Below are 21,683 nucleotides of genomic sequence, written 5' to 3' on the forward strand. Positions count from 1 at the left end.
TTTCAAACATGACCAGAAATATATCTTAAACTACATATCAATCACCTATTGGTTACAGTTGTTCAACTAGTTATTGGTTCAGCCACATATTCTAGAACTCTATTTATCCTGCTCTACATGTAAGATATCAAAGTAACCTTGCAAAGTGCCAAGCTCAATCAAAGTCAATAGCTTTGTGTTTTGAATTTCATGGACCTAACAGTCTAGTGAGCCTGTGTAAGAAGGAAATCTTACTGCGAGTGAATCCATGCCCTTCCCAGTGATTGCTCTGTCCTTGTCTTTATAAATCTGGCTCAGGAAGGTCACATCACCATTAGTAACACTCAACAGTCATCATATCTTCCTCCTTTTGAAAACCTGGATTACATTTGAATTCCCAACATATATTTTTTTTTCTCCTTTTTTCTCAAAATGAAATATAAATTATTTAGAAATCTTAATTCCCATTTTCTGGGCTACCCTACATTTTGGGTCAGAAGACTGAAATTTTGACACATCACTCTTTACAGATTCTCAGGTGAAAAGGATCAAGACAAGGATTCGCCCACTGCAACAAATTGGTTGACCATATTGTTGAGCAGACAATAGAAATACTACCTTAGCCTCAGAAAGACCTGGGACTGAAGACTGGATTGGAAGCTAGCTGAAATGTGAGCTCCTAGGCAAGTAACTTCTTCTCTCTGAGTCTTGGTTTTCTCATTTGCACAACGAACAGAGCTCTCTTCAAAGGCACTATAGTCTGTGAGTGGGAGGCACTGTGCTCGATGCCTGGAACAGGTCAAGCACTCAATAGTGAGCTGCTGCCATTATGTCTGTACAGCAGCTCAGCCTAAATGACCTTCCACAGAGATTGCTGGAAAAACCGGGAACTCCAAAATCATAATATTCTAAATTCTAGACTGCAAACTGATACATCTCTGACCCTCGAGGGAGTCATATTTCTTAATGGCTAAAAAAAAAACCAAACAAACAAAAAAAAAAACCCTCTTTTGAAATATAGAATTCTGACCAAACTACCTCTTGGGCTTGATATCATTTATATGACATCTGGATTTCCAAAAGTAAATTTCTACAACCTGAAGTTTTTAGGCCATTTTTATAAGCTTCTAAGTCCATTTTCCATTAAAACAATCTTATTAAATTTAAATAAATATGTACCTCCTGTTAATATTCAGGTAGTGTCTTTTAAGATGTTCTAATTTTTTTTTTCCAGTCACTCACCCTAATGACAGAAGAGGAGCTGGGGCAGAGGAAGGACAGAATGTGAAAGGAGGGCAAACCCTAACCAGCCTGTGACATGGAAATCTTGTGTGACTTATCCTAACAAGGAAGGCGAACTCTGCCATCTCTTTCATGCGTGTCTGCTTTCCAGGAATCTGCCCGATGTATCCCATGGCCTTTAGCACACATCATATGTGAGTTTCAGCTTGACATGTAGACCCTGTCTTCTGTTTAAATTGCTAATATCACAGCTGATGAGCAAGGGGAAGGTGGGCATTTTTGGCTAAAAATGTCACACAAAAAATCAGGATGAGAGTCACTGCTCTTTCATTTTGACTTTCCTCTACCAACAGCCTTTGAATCGAAGAGCACACTTAACCAGACTCATATGAAAACTTTAATAAAATAAATGGCATAACTCAGTATACACCTAAAAACAACAGGTTAGTCTTAGGAACCACAATAAAATGAGGCCTCAGTACTAATCTCTCAAATTGTCTTGGGTGTCTTAGATTGATCATTTCCACCTTAAGCGTTTACCCCTTTCCCTATTATTTCTGCCCTTTGATTTACTCTACATCTATGAAATGGACAAAGCTTTCTAAAATGGAAAAAAAAATTTTAAGTCAATAAGTAATTTTTCGTACCTCCCTCCCCCAAATCCTTAACATTATGCTGCATTAGTATACTGGGAAAGGTTTTCTGCAATTCAACTGACCATGATGAGCTCATGAGCATGAAGAACCTGAGCTGGGAAAGAGGGAAAGGGACTATTTCAAAACAAGTGCAGGAAAGACCAACTTCCCTCAAAGAAATTCATTAGGTTGTGCTTTTAAAAACCAATCTTATCTAATAAAAGAGTAATATGCAGATTGACCATCACTCCAACACACAAGATGGCTGCCCCCATGTGGTCAAAGATCCTTCTCCCATGTGGACACAAGATGGCCACCACATGATGGCCAGCAGGGAAGGGCAGTTGGGAAGGACCAGGTCTGCAAGGGAGGGCAGTTGGGGACAACCGATCAGGCCTAAATGGGCAGTCAGACATCTCTCAAGGGGTCCCAGACTGGAGAGGGTGCAGGCTGGGCTGAGGGACAATCCCCACCCACGAGCACGAATTTGGTGCACTGGGCCTTTGGTTTCTCTATAAAATGATCTATTTTAATAGATCTCAATAAATGATGTAACTAGTTTGACCATTACACTAACACATATAGAACAATCCAGCCAGTTTCCTTTTGTTTGAGGAACTAAAGAGGCAAAAGTTTCCCTATAGGACAGATATATTGCTGCTTTGCACTTTCAAACCTTATAATTATCTAGAATCAAACTTGTACCAGCATTCTCCGTAGTTATTATCCCATGATTCCACACAGCTTGACATCCAATTGATTACATTAAATTGAAAAAGAACTTTTATTTTCAAAAATATGTTAATTCTACTTTTAGTGTTCAATACTAATTCTGAGAGACGTTTTTCAAAGATAATTATCTCTCTCTTTTTAAAGAGGAATAATTCTCGGAGAGTACTCATTTGTTAGCTATTCTTCCAAACTCCCTGTCAGCTTTCTACACAATGAACTATAAGTCTGGGTTTCACAGCCTGTTCCCATATGTAAGAGGCAAGCAGACTGCCTGACTACAAACCAGTGCAATAACTACGTTTAATAACAATGGCTCGACTACCATTCGATATTAACTCTGTGCAATAATAACTGTCCCACTACAATCCAAAGCAGCAACGGTATTTAATAATAATTTTCCACTACTAACAGGTATTATAACATAACTATGCTTTACCTTACTGAAAAACATGGTAGAAACAACATGAGACTCTTCAAAGCCACTAATTAAAGACAGGTAACTGCCTATAAGCCCTGCCTATGTTTAGGCTTACTATACACCTTTATTTATAAAGGGTACACTTGAGGATTAAGAATATGTATAAAACTCCTTTAACAGATCAGATTGCAATATTAAACAGTGTAACTTAGTGAAACATATGTCCTACTCGCTTTTAATTTCGTATTTAAGTAACCCGATAAACCCTTTACAGTGAATAGAATGTTAAGTACACGATGACAGAAGATTATGTTAACAGGTTGGCTTTACCAGGTACGGTAGGTCCAGAAGGGCCTCAAGTAACAGTCCCATCCATTACTAATAAGGGTCAGAGAACTGCTCAATATCCTCTTAAAAAGCCAAAACCATCCCTCTAGGCAAGCACTGATGAACATTCAGATGGAAAATACTGAATAACCCCATGCAACAGGACACTAAACTTAGTTATGTAAGGCTGCTCTAAGACAGACGACCCATAGTGTCAGACTGAGGCAAAACTCCCTGCTTTCAGGCTGTATGGCCTGGAGCTCTGGACCCAAGCCAAGTGCTCGACAGGCATCCGAGAAAACCCAAAATCACTTCTTGAGGTCCATTTACATCCTTCGAAGAGCAAGCCCTACAACTTATTTCCCTGCAAAGCAGGGTGGCACTCAGCAGACTAGATAAGAGAACAGTTTGGAACTTTAAAAAATAAAACCACTTTGGCCACAAGTATCTCTGTTATCTAAAACATATGGTGTTCCTTACAATCAAAGGTACAATGCAGGTGTGTGCCGGAGATCACTCTCTCAGCGTGCTGCCAGTTAGTGTCATCCTCAACACCCCGCCTCTCACCTGAGATACTACTTTACCTCAACGCAGAACAAAGCTTCTTGAGAATAATGTTAATGTCACTTTGGCTTTTCCTAAGAGTCTACCTAAGACATGGTTAAGCTGGAGAAAATGTCTAGTCTATAAAATTCATTACTGAAGATGATTGTCAATATTTCTCATAGATAATCAACGCTTCTTGAAAGTGACTGTATAGAACAGGAAGCTCAGTACTGGATTTAGAAATGGCCAAATCCGAAACTCTGGATTATTCCGTATAGTAATGATCTTCCTGTAACAGGAGCCACCACAAGCCCATTCTGGAAGTAGGCTAGGTAAAAACAAGTAGACCAACTGCACTTGAACCCCAGATCATTCCAAGCATATTGAAAATGACAGCCACCCTTGCACCCTGATAAGGTGTCTTCCAGAGGAGTCTGTTGGGAAGTAGGACAGCACAGCTTGGCTTCTCATTCGTTTCATTAATATTCATCGGATACCCATGGAGCAATGCACTTAATGAGCGCTGTGCTACTACGATTACATACCTAACCTTGGAGGACTCAGATTCTGTCAGTCTATGTATTTATTTCTCAACACTTGGCATTTCCTCTCCAATAGGAACCGGGTCACTGAGTTAGGCAGACCTTGTTCCAACCACAGCTCTTGCTGCATGACTGGGGCAGATTAAGCAAGCACCTCTCCGTCTTAAAAATAGGGAAAACGCCCTTTTCCTGGATGGTTCTCACAAAGACTAACTGAGAAAGCCTAGGAGTCACCTAGCATGTCTCATACTCTTTTAAGTAGTAGTCTCAGCTCTAAGCAGCTCCACAGACACCTGACTTGACTACAAAGCCTACTTGGAGACCCTTGCTTCTTCCAAGTCCAAGTTCTCAGGGAGTAGCAGAAGTGTCCCCCATTCTTAATTCCGAACCTTTTCCCTCGGTGTACATGGATTTTGTTAAGAATAATAGTACAGCCGAAACCGGTTTGGCTCAATGGATAGAGCATCAGCTTGGGGACTGAAAGGTCCCGGGTTCGATTCCGTCAAGGGCATGTACCTTGGTTGCCGGCAAATCCCCAGTAGGGGGTGTGCAAGAGGCAGCTGATCGATGATTCTCTCTCATCGATGTTTCTAACTATCTCTCCCCCTTCCTCTCTGTACAAAATCAATAAAATATATTAAAAAAAAAAAAAAAAAGATGACATGTCTGTTTTTTTTTTTAAAAAAAAAGAATAATAGTATAGCCCTAACCAGTTTGGCTCAGTGGATAGAGCGTTGGACTGCGGACCCAAGGGTCCCAGGTTTGATTCCGGTCAAGGGCATGTACCTTGGTTGCGGGCACATCCCCAGTAGGGGATGTGCAGGAGGCAGCTAATCGATGTTTCTCTCTCATCGATGTTTCTAACTCTCTATCCCTTTTCCTTCCTCTCTGTAAAAAAAAAAAAATCAATAAAATATATTTAAAAAAAGAATAATAGTACATATGCAAATTCTTAAAAATATTAAAAATATATATTGACACGATTTTATAGTTGAGGTTTCTCAGTCAACAAATTTCAAAGCCTTGTTTACAAAAAAGTGGGTGCAGCACTGCTGGATGCTGCCGAGAGTTTAGCTAAGCTACTCCACGGAATGACTGCTCTGCAGCCATTTTGTGCAGTCAAGTGACCTGTGGGTGCCTTCCCTGAACTCAACCTCTCTCAGCCCCTCACGCAAGTGCATGCCCTAGACAACAGCTGGAAGTTACAAGCAAATGTAAGTTCCTAATGACCCCCCAGACAGCCCTTGTGATAAGATTCCCCAGCCTCCCAGGGCCTTCCCCTTGAGTACCCCTTAGAAAAAACACCAGGAGAACTCAAAACCCCATTAGTTTTGGTGTGAATGGACCAATCTGGTCTTAGCTTGGAAACTCCTAAGCACTCTATCCAGCCTAATAAAGGCATGTACGGGGTTCCTGTCTTTCAGTCTGTCTGAACTCGGCTTTGACGGTGCTGTGTGGCCCCCGGGATGTGTGAGTAATAAACTTCTTTATTTCAATTCCTCTTGTGGTCTTTCGTTAAACTGCAGCTCCCAATCTGGCACCCTGTGGTTCCCTTAACAAATGTTAAACATATAAAGTGCAAAAGTATAAACGTTAGATCGCACAGCTGTGTTGACTCACAGCTGTGACATGGTTAGTTGGCTGTGTGGTCTAGTGAAAGCTCTGAGGCTCAGATTTCTAATTTGTAAAGGTGTGAGAACAATTCCTAACTCACAGGGTAGATGTAGGACTTGAATAAGAATACTTGGCACATGTAGGTCTTGATAAATACTAATTTCTATTTTCTTTTAAATTGACCCCCAGAAAACAAAAAAGGAACAAAGACACATATGTGTGTAGTAAGGGAAGACAAGTTGAGAATATAGTATGAGCCCTAACCGGTTTGGCTCAGTGGATAGAGCATCGGCCTGTGGACTCAAGGGTCCCAGGTTCGATTCCAATCAAAGGCATAAAACTTTGGTTGCGGGCACATCCCCAGTAAGGGGTGTGCAGGAGGCAGCTGATTGATGTTTCTCTCTCGTCAATGTTTCTAACTCTCTCTCCCTCTCCCTTCCTCTCTGTAAAAAAATAAATAATAATAAAAAAAGAATGTAAGATACTACTTAGAAGTTGCATTTTTTGTTTCTGCTTGGGTACAACACAATAATCTTCCCAATGCCAGAATTTATCCCTATTAACTCAATTGGCAACTTTTGTTTAACTTACCACATTAAAATCTAGATTTTCTTCAACCCATGATTTTGCCTGTTCAAATTCATTTTTCATTCCCATAATAAAAAGTGTGTCCAGGGCATCTACTATTGTTGCTCCTTTGATACTGCCTGAAAATATCAGAAAAAAATTTTAGTTAATCAATCAATTAATTTTGACAGATACATACATGAAAACTGACCAGACCTTGGAAAGGGAGAGGGTAATACTGAATTTATTAATAAACAGTAATAATGAACACAGTCTAAAATTCTTCCAGTGAAGGAAAATTAAAAAACCGCACAGAAGTCAAACAATTATCACAGGCTATGGGTGGATACACTAGTCTTTAGTTTCTTCAGAGTTGTACAAGATGAATCTCTTAGAAATTTCATTTGTGATTGCATTCTCTAGCGAGAAAAAAGTTGACCTAAAAAATGGGAGCAATGCATTCATTTTAATGTGATTATATCAAAGTACACCTGTGTAGAACTGTTTACGTAGAATGAGCTCTAAAATTGTTTAGTGATAGCTCTAAGAAACCGTTACTCTAAAACGGAATTTGACTCCCCCTTTGAAGCCCTTCTCTCCCCTCCCTCCCACCCATCTACCCAGTAGCTAACGAAGCAGACCAACTGCTCCCCTGCTGGGTTTCCCCTTGGGATCCAGAAATCATGATGCTGCGCCCACACCCATTAGAGGAGGACCTCCGGAAGGTTCCAGTGTTTTCTAAGGGATGCAGGTGGTTCTACTACGCACTGGTGCTGTCTGAAGGATGGTCCTTGCAGATAACTCCACCAGGTGTGCAAGTTTCCTAGCAACGTGGTAGGAAGGATCACACAAACATCTCCACCACCCACAAGCTCAGCCAATTAGGAGAAGTTACTGTCGCTGAATTGTGACAAGCGACGCAAAGTACATTCTACTCACCAAACAAACTGCTCGAATGGCCTCCTTTTGATACGGGTTTCAGTTCATTTAATCCCCAGGCATACTTTTTATAGTTATACCACGCATGTTTCATCATCTGAGAAAAGAAATGAAAATGGGATTATAATTTGAGATGTTTTTGCTACAGAATAGATCATATGTTAAAGGCCTAAAGATTAAAATATTAAAACTCACTGCTTAGTTTAAAAGATGATTAATTAAAACTGTAACAATGATATGAATAAGCCAGAATATATATATATATATATCACCCCTTTTTGTTTACAAATAGAGATTTTTCTTATTTGAATCCATTTTATTCTACTTAAGATATACATCATTTTCAAAGGACAGTTTCCAGCAAGAGAAATTTAGCTTATCCTTAAAAGGATAAACCATTCTTACATTTATCTATTTCATTATCATGACAGATTAAATCTGAAAAGACTCTATATTTAAAATTCATACTTTTGTACAAGATTCTCTGGTCTTTCAATCTCAAGGTATAGTACAAACATTCAGGGCAAATATTCAAGGTTATCATTTGAACACTTTGATTTATCTATATAGACATATTTTTAAATATCTGCAAGAAATGTAAAAAGTAAGGCTCTATGGTTATATCTTGATTTTGGAAAACTTCAGCTTATTTTCATATAACCAATCTTTAATAGAATACATATATGTGTATACCTATGTAACAGAAGACTGACCCTGTGTATTCCCAATCTAGACTCCTTGTACCAGGAATGTTTTCAAGTTCAAACCTCTCTGTCACCATTAGTTGCACCAATCTTTTCTTTTATTATTTTTTAACAAAATTAATTTATCTATATATAATGAAAACCAAATTAATTTCTCCTGGCTGACAGACAAAGTTTTGAACTACTGTGTGAGACATTAACTCTAATAGAAAGTGAATAATTTTCAAGGGGAGGAATTGTTCTAAAAGCTTGTCAAAATGGTGCTCGCTTCGGCAGCACATATACTAAAAGCTTGTCAAAATGGCTGTATAACTATTGTATAATGGTTGTATAAATTTTTTTAATGACTCAAAGAACTTATATATAATTATGTTTACATACATTTTTTAAAAGGGGGACTCCCCCTCTTATAGAACTTATTCATGTCACTATTTCCAATATGTTAGCAACAATAATTAAAATATGGACATACTCTGAAAATGTTACAATATGACTTCATATTTAAAATTTCTTTAAAAAGCATCACAAAGTTATAAATACTATATAAGGGCTATATATCACAAAATATCTTCAGTGAAATCAACTCAACTTTATGAATAAGAAAGTCTTCAGATGTCCCTGAAAATGATAATTAACATTTTTCTTTAACCAATATGTACATTATCTTCCTTTCTTACGATAATTGCTACTAATAATGGCTACCAGAACTTGTAATCCCTTTGCTCATTGCAGCATTATTTACAATAGCCAAGATATGAAAACAACCCAAGTATCCATTGACAATTGATTGTATAAAGAAGTGTGGTAAATATATACAATGGAATAACATCCAGCTATAAAAGATTAAGTACTGTCATTTACAACAACCTGAATGGATCTCTTGAGGGTATTAGGCCAACTGAAATAAATCAGACAGAAAAGCCATATGATTTCTCCTGGATGGTGTGGCTCGGTGGTTAACCCACGCACCCAAGAGGTCGCTGATTCGATTTCCCAGTCAGGGCAAATGCCCAGGTTGTGGGCTTGATCCCCGGTTTGTGCCATGAAGGAGGCAGCTAGTTGATGTTTCTCTCTCATCGATGTTTCTATCTCCCTCTCCCTCTCCCTTCCTTTCTCTCCAATAAACAAAAACAAGCAAACAAAAAACATCCAATTTCATTCCTGAGTGGGATATAAAACTAAAAGTACCAAATGCACAAACACATACACACAGACAACAGAATGTTGGTCCCCAGAGGGAAGGCAGGTGGGAGGGCACGTGGTGAGTAAAAGGGTCCAGTGGATGCCAATGGAAGGAAACTAAGACTTCGGGTGGTGAGCATGCAGACTTTGAATTGTAATGTTGTACACCTAAAATTTACATAATGTTATTATCCAATGTTACCCCAATACATTTAATTAAACAAATCTGTACTATACGCTGGGAACTCTGCTAAATGCTCTACATTCAATACTGTATTCAGTTCCCATTCCAACCCTGTGAAGTGTGTTGTGTTACATGATTTGGTAGATGAAGAAAGTGGAAGCTTGGAAGTTAAATGTAAACAACTCTCTACTCGAAGGCATGGCATTTTCCACAGCTGAGGAGCCAGGGGCCATCCGGTTTGGCCTGACTCCAAAGCCCATGGTGTCACCCAGCACAGTGCATCACTCTCCCTTAGTGAGTCAGCACCAGCATCCTCTTTGATGTACCAGACTTCTCTTCCAACAATCAACAAAATGCGTAGAAAGCAGTGTTTTTAAGATTTTCTCCTTATGAATTCATTGTATTGGGAAGTATAATAAACTTAAGGATAAAATAACATGACTTATAAAATCCCAGTAACATCACTGCTAAGTCACATAATCACGGATGAGTCACAGTTTTTGTGAGACTTTTTACTAGGAAAATGGGGATCATAAGCCCTCCCAGGGTGTATATGTAAGGATTACGTGAATGTGATCTGTGTGATTGCACCTAGCACAATGCTTGGCACGTGGTGGGTAATCCCATGTTTACTGAATTTTAAATCTATGCTGAGACCAGTTAAACCACATCACAGAAATAGAAATTAATGAGCCTCTGGAAAGGCGAGGTCTATGAATCCACAAAAACACCTTGAGATTACATCTGAGTTTGATTTGGTTCTCCTATGAAACGTGTAACATTTGGCAAACTTCCCATTCCTACAAATTTCCAAAAATACTTTATAAATTCAAAAGCTTTTGGAATACATGTGACTCAAGAACAGAAAAACCCGCCATGATGATTTGTTTCAGCTTCAGGACTGAAGGGAAGCTGGCGCTATATAGTATTGACTCCAGGAGAGCAGAAAGCTCTCCCATAGAAGACTGCTGCTCTGTTGAAAATGATACAATGTGCTATTTGTGTTTCCTCTGTAGTTTATATTAACTTTTCTTATCTTTCCCCCCAAGGGAAAAGTTGACAGTAATTGCTTAGCCTCCTACATTTCCAAAGCTTCTGTCACATGTTTCTCAAAATGTGTTCCTCATCCCACGGGATTCTATGAGGCAGGCGTCTTCAAACTACGGCCCGCAGGCCACATGCGGCCCGCAGAGGAGTCTGATCCGGCCCGCCAGGTTTTTTGGGCAGTGAGTGCAGCCGAGGTGTTACAGTAGGAATTAGTAGTTCATATAGTCCGGCCCTCCAGCTCTCTGAGGGACCGTGATCTGGTCCCCACTTTAAAAAGTTTGAGGACCCCTGATTAAAGTAAGAAACAAAAATGAAAATAAGGTGGTAAATGCCCTGAATGGAGCATCAGAGTGGTTTCTTAAGGAATCTAGTGATTGGTGACCTCTGCAGATGGTTTACCATGTGAAAGCCAAGACATCACACGTGTGCGTGCGTGCGTGCACATGTGTGTGTGTGTGTGTGTGTGTGTGTGTGTGTGTGAGAGAGAGAGAGAGAGAGAGAGAGAGAGAGAGAGAGAGAGAGAGAGAGAGAAAAGAGTCATATAAGTCATATATAACTTGGGTTTATGACTTGTACAAATATCTAAAAACATCAAAATGCTACTAGCTTTTAATTTTACAGTTTTTAGCTACTTACCAGCTAGGAACCATGGGGAAGCAAGCATTTAATCTCCCCAGACTCAGTGTGCTTGTGAGCTGACAGGACAAGAAGGTCACTTCTAAAATTCAACTACCAACTACCCGCATTTTGTTTGAGTTTTCATCAGTTTAATTAGGGTTATACAACCTGACACCCCAAGTATTAGAAGATAGAAGGATTAAAACAGGCCTACACTTGATGCTGACTGGGACTTCAAATGCAGTACTGAAACCCTCATGAAAAAAGATAAACTGAAAGCAAGCCAATCCCCCCCTTCCCCGAGTATTTATATTTATATTCGTGAAAGTAACGGTATGAATGGAAACAAATAAAACAAAATGATAAAATATTCCATAATAGAAATCCATTATTTTTACTGAGAGAAGCTGTAATTACGGAATAAAATATTTAAAAAAACTGCATTACTTCCCTTTGACTCTGTTTATATAAGATTCTTTAATTGGCATTTGCTTCTCATTTGGCATCAGGGCTGAGTAATTAGGCAAAGTCATTTATTGAGGGTCAGCTATATTATAAATAATGAGATGCTAAAGTACTAGAAGGGAAGTGCACATTATCCTATCATGCTTATAATCTAATAGACAATGTATGGAAGCTTAACCTCTTCTTCCTACATACTCATAAATGTTTATATGTAGGACAATAAGAAGAAAACTAATTAAATGTGCACAGCTCTACTGTTGTACCTAACAGTTTGTTTTCAATGCTATGACCTGACCTAATCAAGGACATGCAAAGCCAGGAATAAATAAAAATATACTTAAACTTCTCTAGGTATGTATTGATTTCTGAAATTACATTTTTGTTACTAGAAACTAAACTTAGCAAATACCTTTACCTACTGATGCTTTACTCATATGATCTTAAGTTATTCACAAAAGACACATTAAAAATCTTTTCAAAAATCTCACCATTTTTGCCAGACGAGTCACCATATGACTCATCAATTCCACTCCTGGGTATTTATCCAAAGAAAATGAAAACATGAGTTTGAAGAGATATATGTATCCTCATGTTCACTGCAGCACTATTTACAATAGCCAAGATACAACCTATATGTCCATTGATAGACCATGGATAAAGATGATGTGATATTATACAGTAATAAAAAATAAAATCTTGCCATTTATTACAACATGAATGGGCTGAAAGAGCATTATGTTAAGTGAAATAAGTCAACCAGAGAAAGACAAATACAGTATAGTTTCATTTATATGTGGAATCTAAAAAACACACATGCAAATGAATAAAATAAAAACAGAAACAGAGACCCAAGAGATGGCTGCCAGAAGGATGGGTGAAAAAGGTGGAGGGGAATATAGCCAATACTATTGTGATAGTTTGCATGGAGACAGATGATCACTACTAGATAGTGGGATGATTACATTATAAGGAATAAAAATGTCGAATCAATTTTACACCTGAAACCAATATTAAGTAATACAATATTTTATGCCAACTATACTTAAAATTTTTAAATGAAAGTCAAAAAAAAAAAAAAAGAAATTTCAACTTAAACTCACACAACTTTTGACTTTCGAGGCTACATATTCAATTCTCATTTACAGCCCCTTTCTGTCGGGTCTTACACAAAATTTCCATAGTTTATACAGCGTGACCTGGGTTCCTGGCCCCAGCTGACTGATGCAGGGCCTGGCACCTGCCCCAAAGGCAGGCGACTGAGAGCTGGCCATGAGATCTGCAGGCGAGGCACTCCGGCGTGACGCACCTTCCCCTGCATGCACCAATCTAACCATCTACCCTACAATGGGAGTGGATCTGGGAGACATTCACCAAGAATCCAGAGGCCAAAGTGATCTAGAAACAGGTAACTGGAAATACACCAAGAGAAAAAGCCACAAAAGGAGCCATGGGCAACTGGAAGCAGGAGGAGAAACTATGAGACCAAAGGGAAGGAGGAAACAGTAAGAGGAGACTGGGAGGCAGACACGGGGAATCACGCTAGACCTGCAGAGCTGCAGTGGGCGAAAAACAACGCTGTTTGAGGTCTGAATGTGGATGAGTTATCTCAGCTCACTCCCTGAAACATGGCTCTTTGCCACTGACCTGTTTACTTTCTTCCCCATGGGTCCGTATAGAGAAATCCTGTTGCTGGCTGAGAGGAATGAAGAAGCGCAGGATATAGGCGTAGGCAGCTGACAAACTGGGCTCTTATCTGAGCTCTCCAATCACTGACCCTAAGTGAGGCAATTAATCTCTCAGAGTCCACTTTCAGCTTCCACAGAATGCAAATAATCAAGAATACCAGGCTCATGGGTGACTATGATGATTAAGTAAAATAATGCATGTAAAGTGCTTACACATTTCACTGTAAGTGCTTGATAAATAATAGGCATTATGATTATTTTTGCTAAAAACTCAAGTGTGTCTCTGATCTTTGCAATGCAAAAGAGCTTCCTACTTTTTCCTGCTAACAGACAGGATAAACAAGAGGGGCTCACCTATACAAAACCAGACAAACAATAGAGTACATAACAACTTTTTGTAAATATACGCAACTATTTGGTATCCGAAGGTGGAGGGAGAAAGAATGAAGACCTTTTCTACGAAAGGTCTTCTCCAGATGTAAGACAAGATGGCGCAACGTCTGATGGTTCTGAAAGTTTACATATTGGCTTTCTCAAAAGCTTGGCTGTGCCAGGTAAGCTTGTGTAGGGCCTTTGCCCGATGGATTTGGGGACCAATCTAGGCAGGGGGTGGGGGAAAGGGGAGAGATGCCCATGAGGGTAAGTCATATAGAGCAGGCTACCTTGAGTGGTGATTGGACAGGGCTGCAGGAGAGGAAGTCCCTCCCAGCATGAGACTGCCCAGAGGATTAAGGGGGGGAGCCATCATCGAGGAAGGGAAAGGCAAGAACACTCCCAGAGAGAGGGGGCTGACACGTGTAAACGATATCCCTCGCAGGTATGGTGGACAGTCTCTGGGTCAGAAGACGCTAAAGGGCAGCAGCAGCTTGAAGTCCTATAACCACAAGACCCTATCTTATCAAGGGCCAGCAAATGCTGGGTATGGTTCCTGGGAGGGTTGTTGAAAAACAGGCAGGCACCTCATGGCTGAAGATCTGCTTGTTTGGGCTACTTTAAAAATAACTGGATGTGTGAAAATTTGAATTTGATGCCAGCCAGATTTGGAGCTAACAAGTCTCAGTCTGCAGTGACCACATGAGCAACCTAGATAGAAGTCTAACGCCAAAGACCATCTCTGGTTCGTTTATGTAACTGCTTGTCTGTTGACACTGAAGAGAAGGTCTCAGGTCCAGTGACACATTCCTGCTGTTCTAAAGGACATGACGGGCTGTGTCTGGGTTCAGGGAGGTCTAGGGTGGCAGGTCAATCAACCTCCCTGATTGCTGAAATTGATGGCCTTTGCTCTCAAAATTATACTCACAGTTAATGCGTTGGAAAAAAACAATAACTAATTTTAAAAGCCCGAGAACAGTGTTCACCAAACTCTGCCTGAAATTACTTGATAGATGAAAGTAACTTCTGGAACTTTCAAATAAAACCTCAACACAGGATACTTTTGGTATCATTGTGCCAACTTTTTAAAAATCTTTGGTGGAACTGGCAATTGGAGAAGGGGGAAAGAAAAAGTAAATTGAGGGAATCAAGTCAAAGCTTGCCCTAACCCTCGCTTTCCATTGGAAAAGAATTCCTAGATATGTGAATATCAGACAACAGGTTAGCCACCACTTCTCCGATGCTCTCCCACTCCCCACATTTCTTCATTGGAAATGAAGACTGAGAGGACCAGCAGGATACTGGGCCAGGGAGAAACCTGGTGCTGAGGACTGTTGTCACATGTTCTGAGGCCGGTCACAGGTCTGACCTCTCAGACCCTTAGTTTTTTCATCTTTTTTTTATATATATATATTTTATTGATTTTGTACAGAGAGGGAAGAGAGAGGGACAGAGAGTTAGAAACATCGATGAGAGAGAGAGTCATCGATCAGTTGCCTCTTGCACACCCCTTACTGGAGATGTGCCCGCAACCAAGATACATGCCCTTGACCGGAATCGAACCTGGGACCCTTCAGTCCACAAACCGACGCTCTACCACTGAGCCAAACCGGTTTCGGCAGTTTTTTCATCTTTAAAAAAGCAATAATTGATGCTAACAAGCACACCACTGTGGTACATGATGTGAATAGTGGGGGTGGGTGGGGATGTGTGGAGACAGGATATATGCGAACTCTCTATACTTCCCACTCAAATTTGCTTTGATCCTAAGACTGGACTAAAAAGTAAAGTCTATATAAAGAAAAGAACACCATCTTCCTCACAGCATGGTCTGGAGATCACATCTGATGACGCCCATGTCTGGCGGAAGATGCCCAAGGAGTGTACCTGGCTTTTCTCCAGGCCACCTCCTCATTGTCCCCAGGCCACAGGATCGGAGAGATAGGGGAGAACATGTACCTACACTCCGAGTGGGCAGGGCAATTCAGGGAGAAGTCAACAAACAAGACAGGAGAGACAAGAGGCCAAGGTCGCCTATAGGTGACAGCATGCAGAGCTTGGTGGGACACTGAGTCCGCAGGCCTGGAGTCTATCAGAATTACATGGTTAGCACCCTCTCACTTGAAGACATCAAGATGCCACCTAAGAGAGTCCCGGGAATGATCTCCACTTGACACAGTTGTGTTTTTTTTTTTTGTTTTGTTTTTAAAATATATATATTTTATTGATTTTTTTACAGAGAGGAAGAGAGAGGGATAGAGAGTCAGAAACATCGATGAGAGAGACTCATCAATCAGCTGCCTCCTGCACACCCCCCACCGGGGACGCGCCCGCAACCGAGGCACATGCCCCCGACCGGAACCAAACCCGGGACCCTTCAGTCTACAAGCCGACACCCCATCTACTGAGCCAAACCGGCTTCAGCTTGACACAGTTTTTTACTGAGCAAGGCCTCAGTCCAGTTACCTTCTTACCTGTCATCACATGGAGAAAAATATCCCCAGCCACTACAGTTTCCAACGTTAGCCCATATCAGATTAAAACACTGATGCGCTTTGATCAAGCTATCTCATCCAAACACTGACATATATTAATTCTCTCTCTCTTTCTCCAAGGTGGCCAACGTGTTCTGTTTCCAAGATTCTTTTTCACAATGTTGTGATGACATTTACCACTTACTGAGCTCTTTACCACTCAATAAGTGGTAAATGGTGGCAAGGTACGAATTATAAATGATAAAACAGGGTGTCAGATTTAGGACATAAAAAGATTGCATGGGACATACTTATCAATAATAATAAAAGCATAATATGCTAATTAGACCAGAAAGCCGAACGCCCTTCCAGACGTCATTCTAGACTAAGCTGTGGCAGTGGGGGGGCCAAGGCAGAGGCAATTAGGGGCAAGCAGGCCAGTGGTTAGGAGCGATCAGGCAGGTAGGTGAGTGGTTACGGGCAATCACTCAGTGGTTAGAAACCAGTGGTCCCAGATTGCAAGAGAGATGTCCAACTGCTGGGTTAGGCCCAATCAACCAGCAGTCAGACATCCCCCGAAGGGTCCTGGATTGGGAGAGAGGGCAGCTCAGGCTGAGGGACCAGCCCCTCTCTCCCCTGCACGGATTTCAGAATTTCATGCACTGGGCCTCAAGTACTAAAATAAAAGCATTTCTGTTTATCTGACACGCAAAGTTAACAGAGTCCTACATTTCGCCCTGCAACCCCAGGATAGAGGGAGAGAACACATTCAATCCCTGGTTCTGCGACCAGGGCCGGCTCTCTGGCTCGGGCCCCGCTTTGACCTGGGCTAGAAAGAGGGGCAGAATAACTCAAGGACCACACAGAAATAGCATGACCAGGTCTAGGGCGACTGGCAATGACAGGGAATCTGGCACACATAAAGGCCCTGACCAAAGCCATTTTTGAAAAAGGCTGTGAAGAAAACACAAGCTTGTTTTCAGCGGGTCTAGAAAAAAAAAAAATATGCTAGCTAGGGATAAAATGCCCATCTGTGAGCCACAGACAGCCCGCAAACCAGCAATCTGCGCTGCTACCCCTGGTTTACAGGCACGTGTCTAGACTGACCGCTCTGTGTTTAGGCCTCTGGGCATGTCGTTCCCCTCCAGCCTGCTGGCCACGGCTCAGTCAGGATTTGTGGCACAGGCTGCCCTCAGTGCCTGCTGCTGGACTGCCCTGCCCCCACCATCAGTGCCCTCTCTCTGCCAAAAACCAAGGAGGTCCTGGAGACCTGAGATACAGGAAGCAATGTGCACACCCTTCTCGGTAATTCTGGGTGAGTGGTGCTTGCGCACTTCAGAAAGCACGCAGACTTCTACATGCTCTGTTCTGCAAATGCAGCCACAGGAGAGGCAGCGGAGGCAGTAATCTCACTGTCAGACCCCTCCCACCAGGCGCTGTGAGGGGAAGTCGAAGAAACTTATCACACGCGTAACCCTTGTCCCATCCTCCCACGGTATCACTACCCCAGATGAAGAAGCTGAGGCCCAGCATAGGGCAAAGGAAGCGCGAGGCTGTGGATGCTCCCTCTCTTAATTCTTTCCCTCCAGCCCTTCGGGAGCCCTGACAGTTTTGCTACTGGCCAACCCTGAAGACAGTCAGCTGCAGCCTCGGAGCTCCCCTGCTGCTCCATGCACAGAAGGCAGCCCTACCTGGGGGTCCAAGGAGACAGGCTGAGCCTGACACCAAGCAGCACACACGTCAGGAGTGTGAGCTGGCTCAAGGAAGGAACCCAACGGCACCTCCTCTCCCTCCCTGACTCCCATCCTTTAACTCTCACGACCTTGCTTCCCCTCCGCGTCGGCTCTGCCCAGCTCTGTCCCCACCTCCTCTCCTCCTGACCCTGGAGTCTGCTTGGGCAGAGGCGATGGCTCTGCTCCCCTCCGACCTGCCTGGCCCTGGAAACAGAGAACCACGACTCCCTCTCCTTCACAGGCAGCTTCTGGCTGCACCAGCCCCTGCTCTCTTCAGCTGTGACATCTCCTGAGCCTTATCATCATCTCCGCAGCCAGTGCTGGCCAGTTTTTCCTTCCTCTTATCTCTGGGTGGACAATGTTTGTTTCCAAGCACTGGAGGCTGCCTCTTAACCACTGAGTGGATGTATACGTGGGCTTGTCTTCTTCAGGTTCAGATGTCCTGAATTCTCCCACATACAATGTTAGAATATATGAGTTTTTTCAGGGAGCAGGATCTATATAATTATTTAATGCTATTATATGAACCTTGATGGGCCACTGAGCATTAACTCCCCACTGAATGAAGAGTGGTTAGCAGCAGACTCCCTTTAGAAGAAGGGTCAGAATGCCTGATAAAGCCAGTTTAAAAAAATAAAATGAGAAGTCTAGTTAATTGCTACATGTAGAGGACAGATTGTCCTGTTTCTAAGAAGTACCTTCCCTAAGAGAAAGGCAGTTTTTCTAGGTCTAGCTCAGGGAACTGGATCATAATTGTTCTCTTGCTTTGTGATCAAATTCTGACATTATTTTAGAAAACTTCTGTACTGGTACCAAATGCAGGAGGGTACAGGGCAAAAAGCAATCAAACACATACAATGGAAATCCCATGCCAAGAAACAACCCCAGAACTAAAGGAAAATGTAGTACATGTCCATGAAATAGTCTAAAAGATAGTAATTTAGCATCTCAGAAGTCAGAGTCAGACAAAGGCTGGTTCTTGTGTGAATATCTACTACATCCCTTTTTTTGGAAAGAAGCACTATTGCTAAGAAGGGTGTATCACTTGTTATTTCCTCATCAAAACGATCTGGCCTAGGCTTCTCAATAGCCTTGTTATAAATCGATAATCCTGGGCCAAAACCAGCACTTCCTATTGCCAATAAAGAAGGAGCAGGAAGCAAAAGAAGAAGCAGAAGCAAGAAGAAGAAGAAGAAGAAGAAGAAGAAGAAGAAGAAGAAGACGACGACGACGACAACACACCAAAAACTATCTGTCCGCTGATTCATGACTATGGTCTCCTTTCACAAAGGTGTTACTGGAATACAAAAGTTCAGTGTTAGGGTATTTGGTCTGTTTATTTGTTGATTTTTATATTTATTTATTAATTAACATATTTTATTGATTTTTTACAGAGAGGAAGGGAGAGGGATAGTCAGAAACATTGATGAGAGAGAAACATTGATTAGCTGCCTCCTGCACACTCCCCCACTAGGGATGTGCCCGCAACCAAGGTACACGCCCTTGACCAGAATCGAAGCTGGGACCTTTCAGTCTGCATGCTGATGCTCTATCTAACTGAGCCAAACCAGTCAGGGCTATTTGTTGATTTTTAATTGACCTAACACTGCTCTCTTTAGATTACCCCTGGGAAGACCTCTGTGGTCAGTGGGAGGCCAGCAGATCTTCCTCATTAGTCCCCAGGCAAAGACTCTGTAGGGCTTTTCCAAGCCTGGGACACAGCAGCAGCTACGATCTTTCCGGCCATGAAGAGAAAATGGTACCCCCAGTTGGAATACATGGGGTCCCCTTTATTCTGAAAAGGATTTGTAAAAAATTACCCCATGGGAAACACATATTATCCTCATGGAGTATAAGCTATCTCATCTCAAAAGATTTTTTTTGTTTTTTTGTTTTCCTATTTGTAATTAAACGGCAACTCCAAGCCTCCTTTCCCCTGATGCATGTTATTTTACAGCTTCCTATTTTCACTGCATTTATCTTTCTTGCAATACCAACACATGATTTTTTTAGAACTGAAATGTGCTCTCTTTGGTTTATAGCTACATCAAGTTCATAAAGACTAGTAACTATTTGTTCTTTAACATTCTCTTTCAAAACTTTACAGACTCTATGACGTTAGAATATAACCAATGTTAAATGAAAAGGAATTCGTTTGGATTTTATAAAAACGAGGAAGAGCCAGCAGAGGTTTTACCTTTTTAAATTATACTCTTTTCTTTGCTCTTTCTCTCCCTCTATTTTGTTATTTTTACTTATTTATATTTTAGCAAACCAACGAGAGCCCCAGAGAGTCGAGTCCCGTTCTGCTTCAGTTATCAAGAGCATCACAGGGTACAAGTATTTCTTTCTTTCTTTTTTTTTTTTCTTTTGTGTGTATGCTCTTTAAATAGACTCAATTTTCAGAGCAGTTTTAAGTTTAAAGCAAAACTGATTTTTGAGTGAAGTACCAAGATTTCCCATACACGCATCGCTGGAATGCAGCACAGACTCCCCCACTCTCAACATCACATACCAGGAGGTCCTGTGTTACCGTGGACCTCCCATGGTGCATCATTTCCACTACCACCCCAAGTCCATAGTTCATATCACAGCTCACTCTTGTTGTTCTACATACTAAGGTTTTGGCCAACGTATAATGACTTGTGCCCATAGCACTATAATATCATACAGAATAATTTCACTTCCCTAAAAATCCTCTGTGCTCTGCCTATCCACCCCACTCTCTCCTGACAACCACTGATCTTTTGACTGTCTCCATAGTTCTGCCTTGTCCAGCAGGTCATAGAGTTGAAAACATACAGTATGTAGCCCTTTCAGATCGGTGTCTTTCACTTAGTAAACATAAACTTTAGGTTCTTCCATGTCTAAATTTTCAAGGCTCGATAGTTATTTGTTACTTTTTTTTAGATTATATAACATTTGATTGCCTGGATGAACCATAGTTGATTTATCCATTCACCTTCTGAGCAATATCTCGGTGGCTTCCAAGTTTTGGCAATTATGAATAAAGCTGTTACCAAACAGAGTTACAGAGCTCCTTTTGTTTATAGCTACATTAAGTTCATAAAGACTAGTAACTTTTAATTTGTGTTACAGAGTTCCGGTGTTTTCCTTTACAAAGTAAAACCAGAAATTACTATTCTCTTAACTAAATGATTATGAATAATTTTGTAAGTTATTACTATGCCAAGGCAGAATTCATAAAAAATATATTGACTATAAAGTATCACAGAGAAATGGTTGTGTTTTTTCCTTTTAGTTCGTACTGTTGAAAGTATGACATAAGTTCTCCTTTTCCCCCATTGACCCCTTCTAGTTTTTTCAAACTTCTGAAATAATCGGGATGCCCACTGTCATTGCAGAATCCATGATTTTATAAGATTTTCTGCAAGTAACCCTTTTGTATAATGCAGGTAACGTTTTAGACATTATTATTTGGGCATAGGCACAATAAAAATATTGTATAAAACGGTGGTGTGCAGTACTTATGTATCCTATATAATAAAAGGCTAATGTGCAAATCAACAAAACAGCAGAACTACCAGTTGCTATGACACGCACTGACCACCAGGGGGAAAGATGCTCAACGCAGGAGCTGCCCTCTGGTGGTCAGTGCGCTTCCACAGGGGGAACGCCCTTCAGCCAGAAGCCGGGCTCATGGCTGGCGAGCCTCTT

The 21,683-nt window shown here is 41.3% G+C and overlaps 1 protein-coding gene across 2 annotated transcripts in view; it reads right to left on the minus strand.

Moving 5' to 3' along the window:
• Positions 1 to 21,683, minus strand: part of MAN1A1 (mannosidase alpha class 1A member 1) — a 142,828-nt gene that overhangs the window by 91,543 nt on the left and 29,602 nt on the right. The window contains exons 1-4 of one of the 2 annotated variants that reach the window (XM_045573274.1): positions 20,746 to 20,750; positions 11,920 to 11,924; positions 7,542 to 7,638; positions 6,627 to 6,742 (exon numbers count right to left, since the gene is read on the minus strand). In XM_045573274.1, coding sequence (XP_045429230.1) covers positions 6,627 to 6,742; positions 7,542 to 7,638 — 213 coding nt within the window. In that variant the 5' untranslated portion in view covers positions 11,920 to 11,924; positions 20,746 to 20,750. Of the gene's footprint in view, positions 1 to 6,626; positions 6,743 to 7,541; positions 7,639 to 11,919; positions 11,925 to 20,745; positions 20,751 to 21,683 lie in introns of those variants that run through there. The other variant, XM_036413235.2, reaches the window with a different exon arrangement.

The sequence above is a fragment of the Pipistrellus kuhlii genome, unplaced genomic scaffold (assembly GCF_014108245.1).
Source record: "Pipistrellus kuhlii isolate mPipKuh1 unplaced genomic scaffold, mPipKuh1.p scaffold_m20_p_5, whole genome shotgun sequence".
Lineage (NCBI taxonomy): Eukaryota > Metazoa > Chordata > Mammalia > Chiroptera > Vespertilionidae > Pipistrellus > Pipistrellus kuhlii.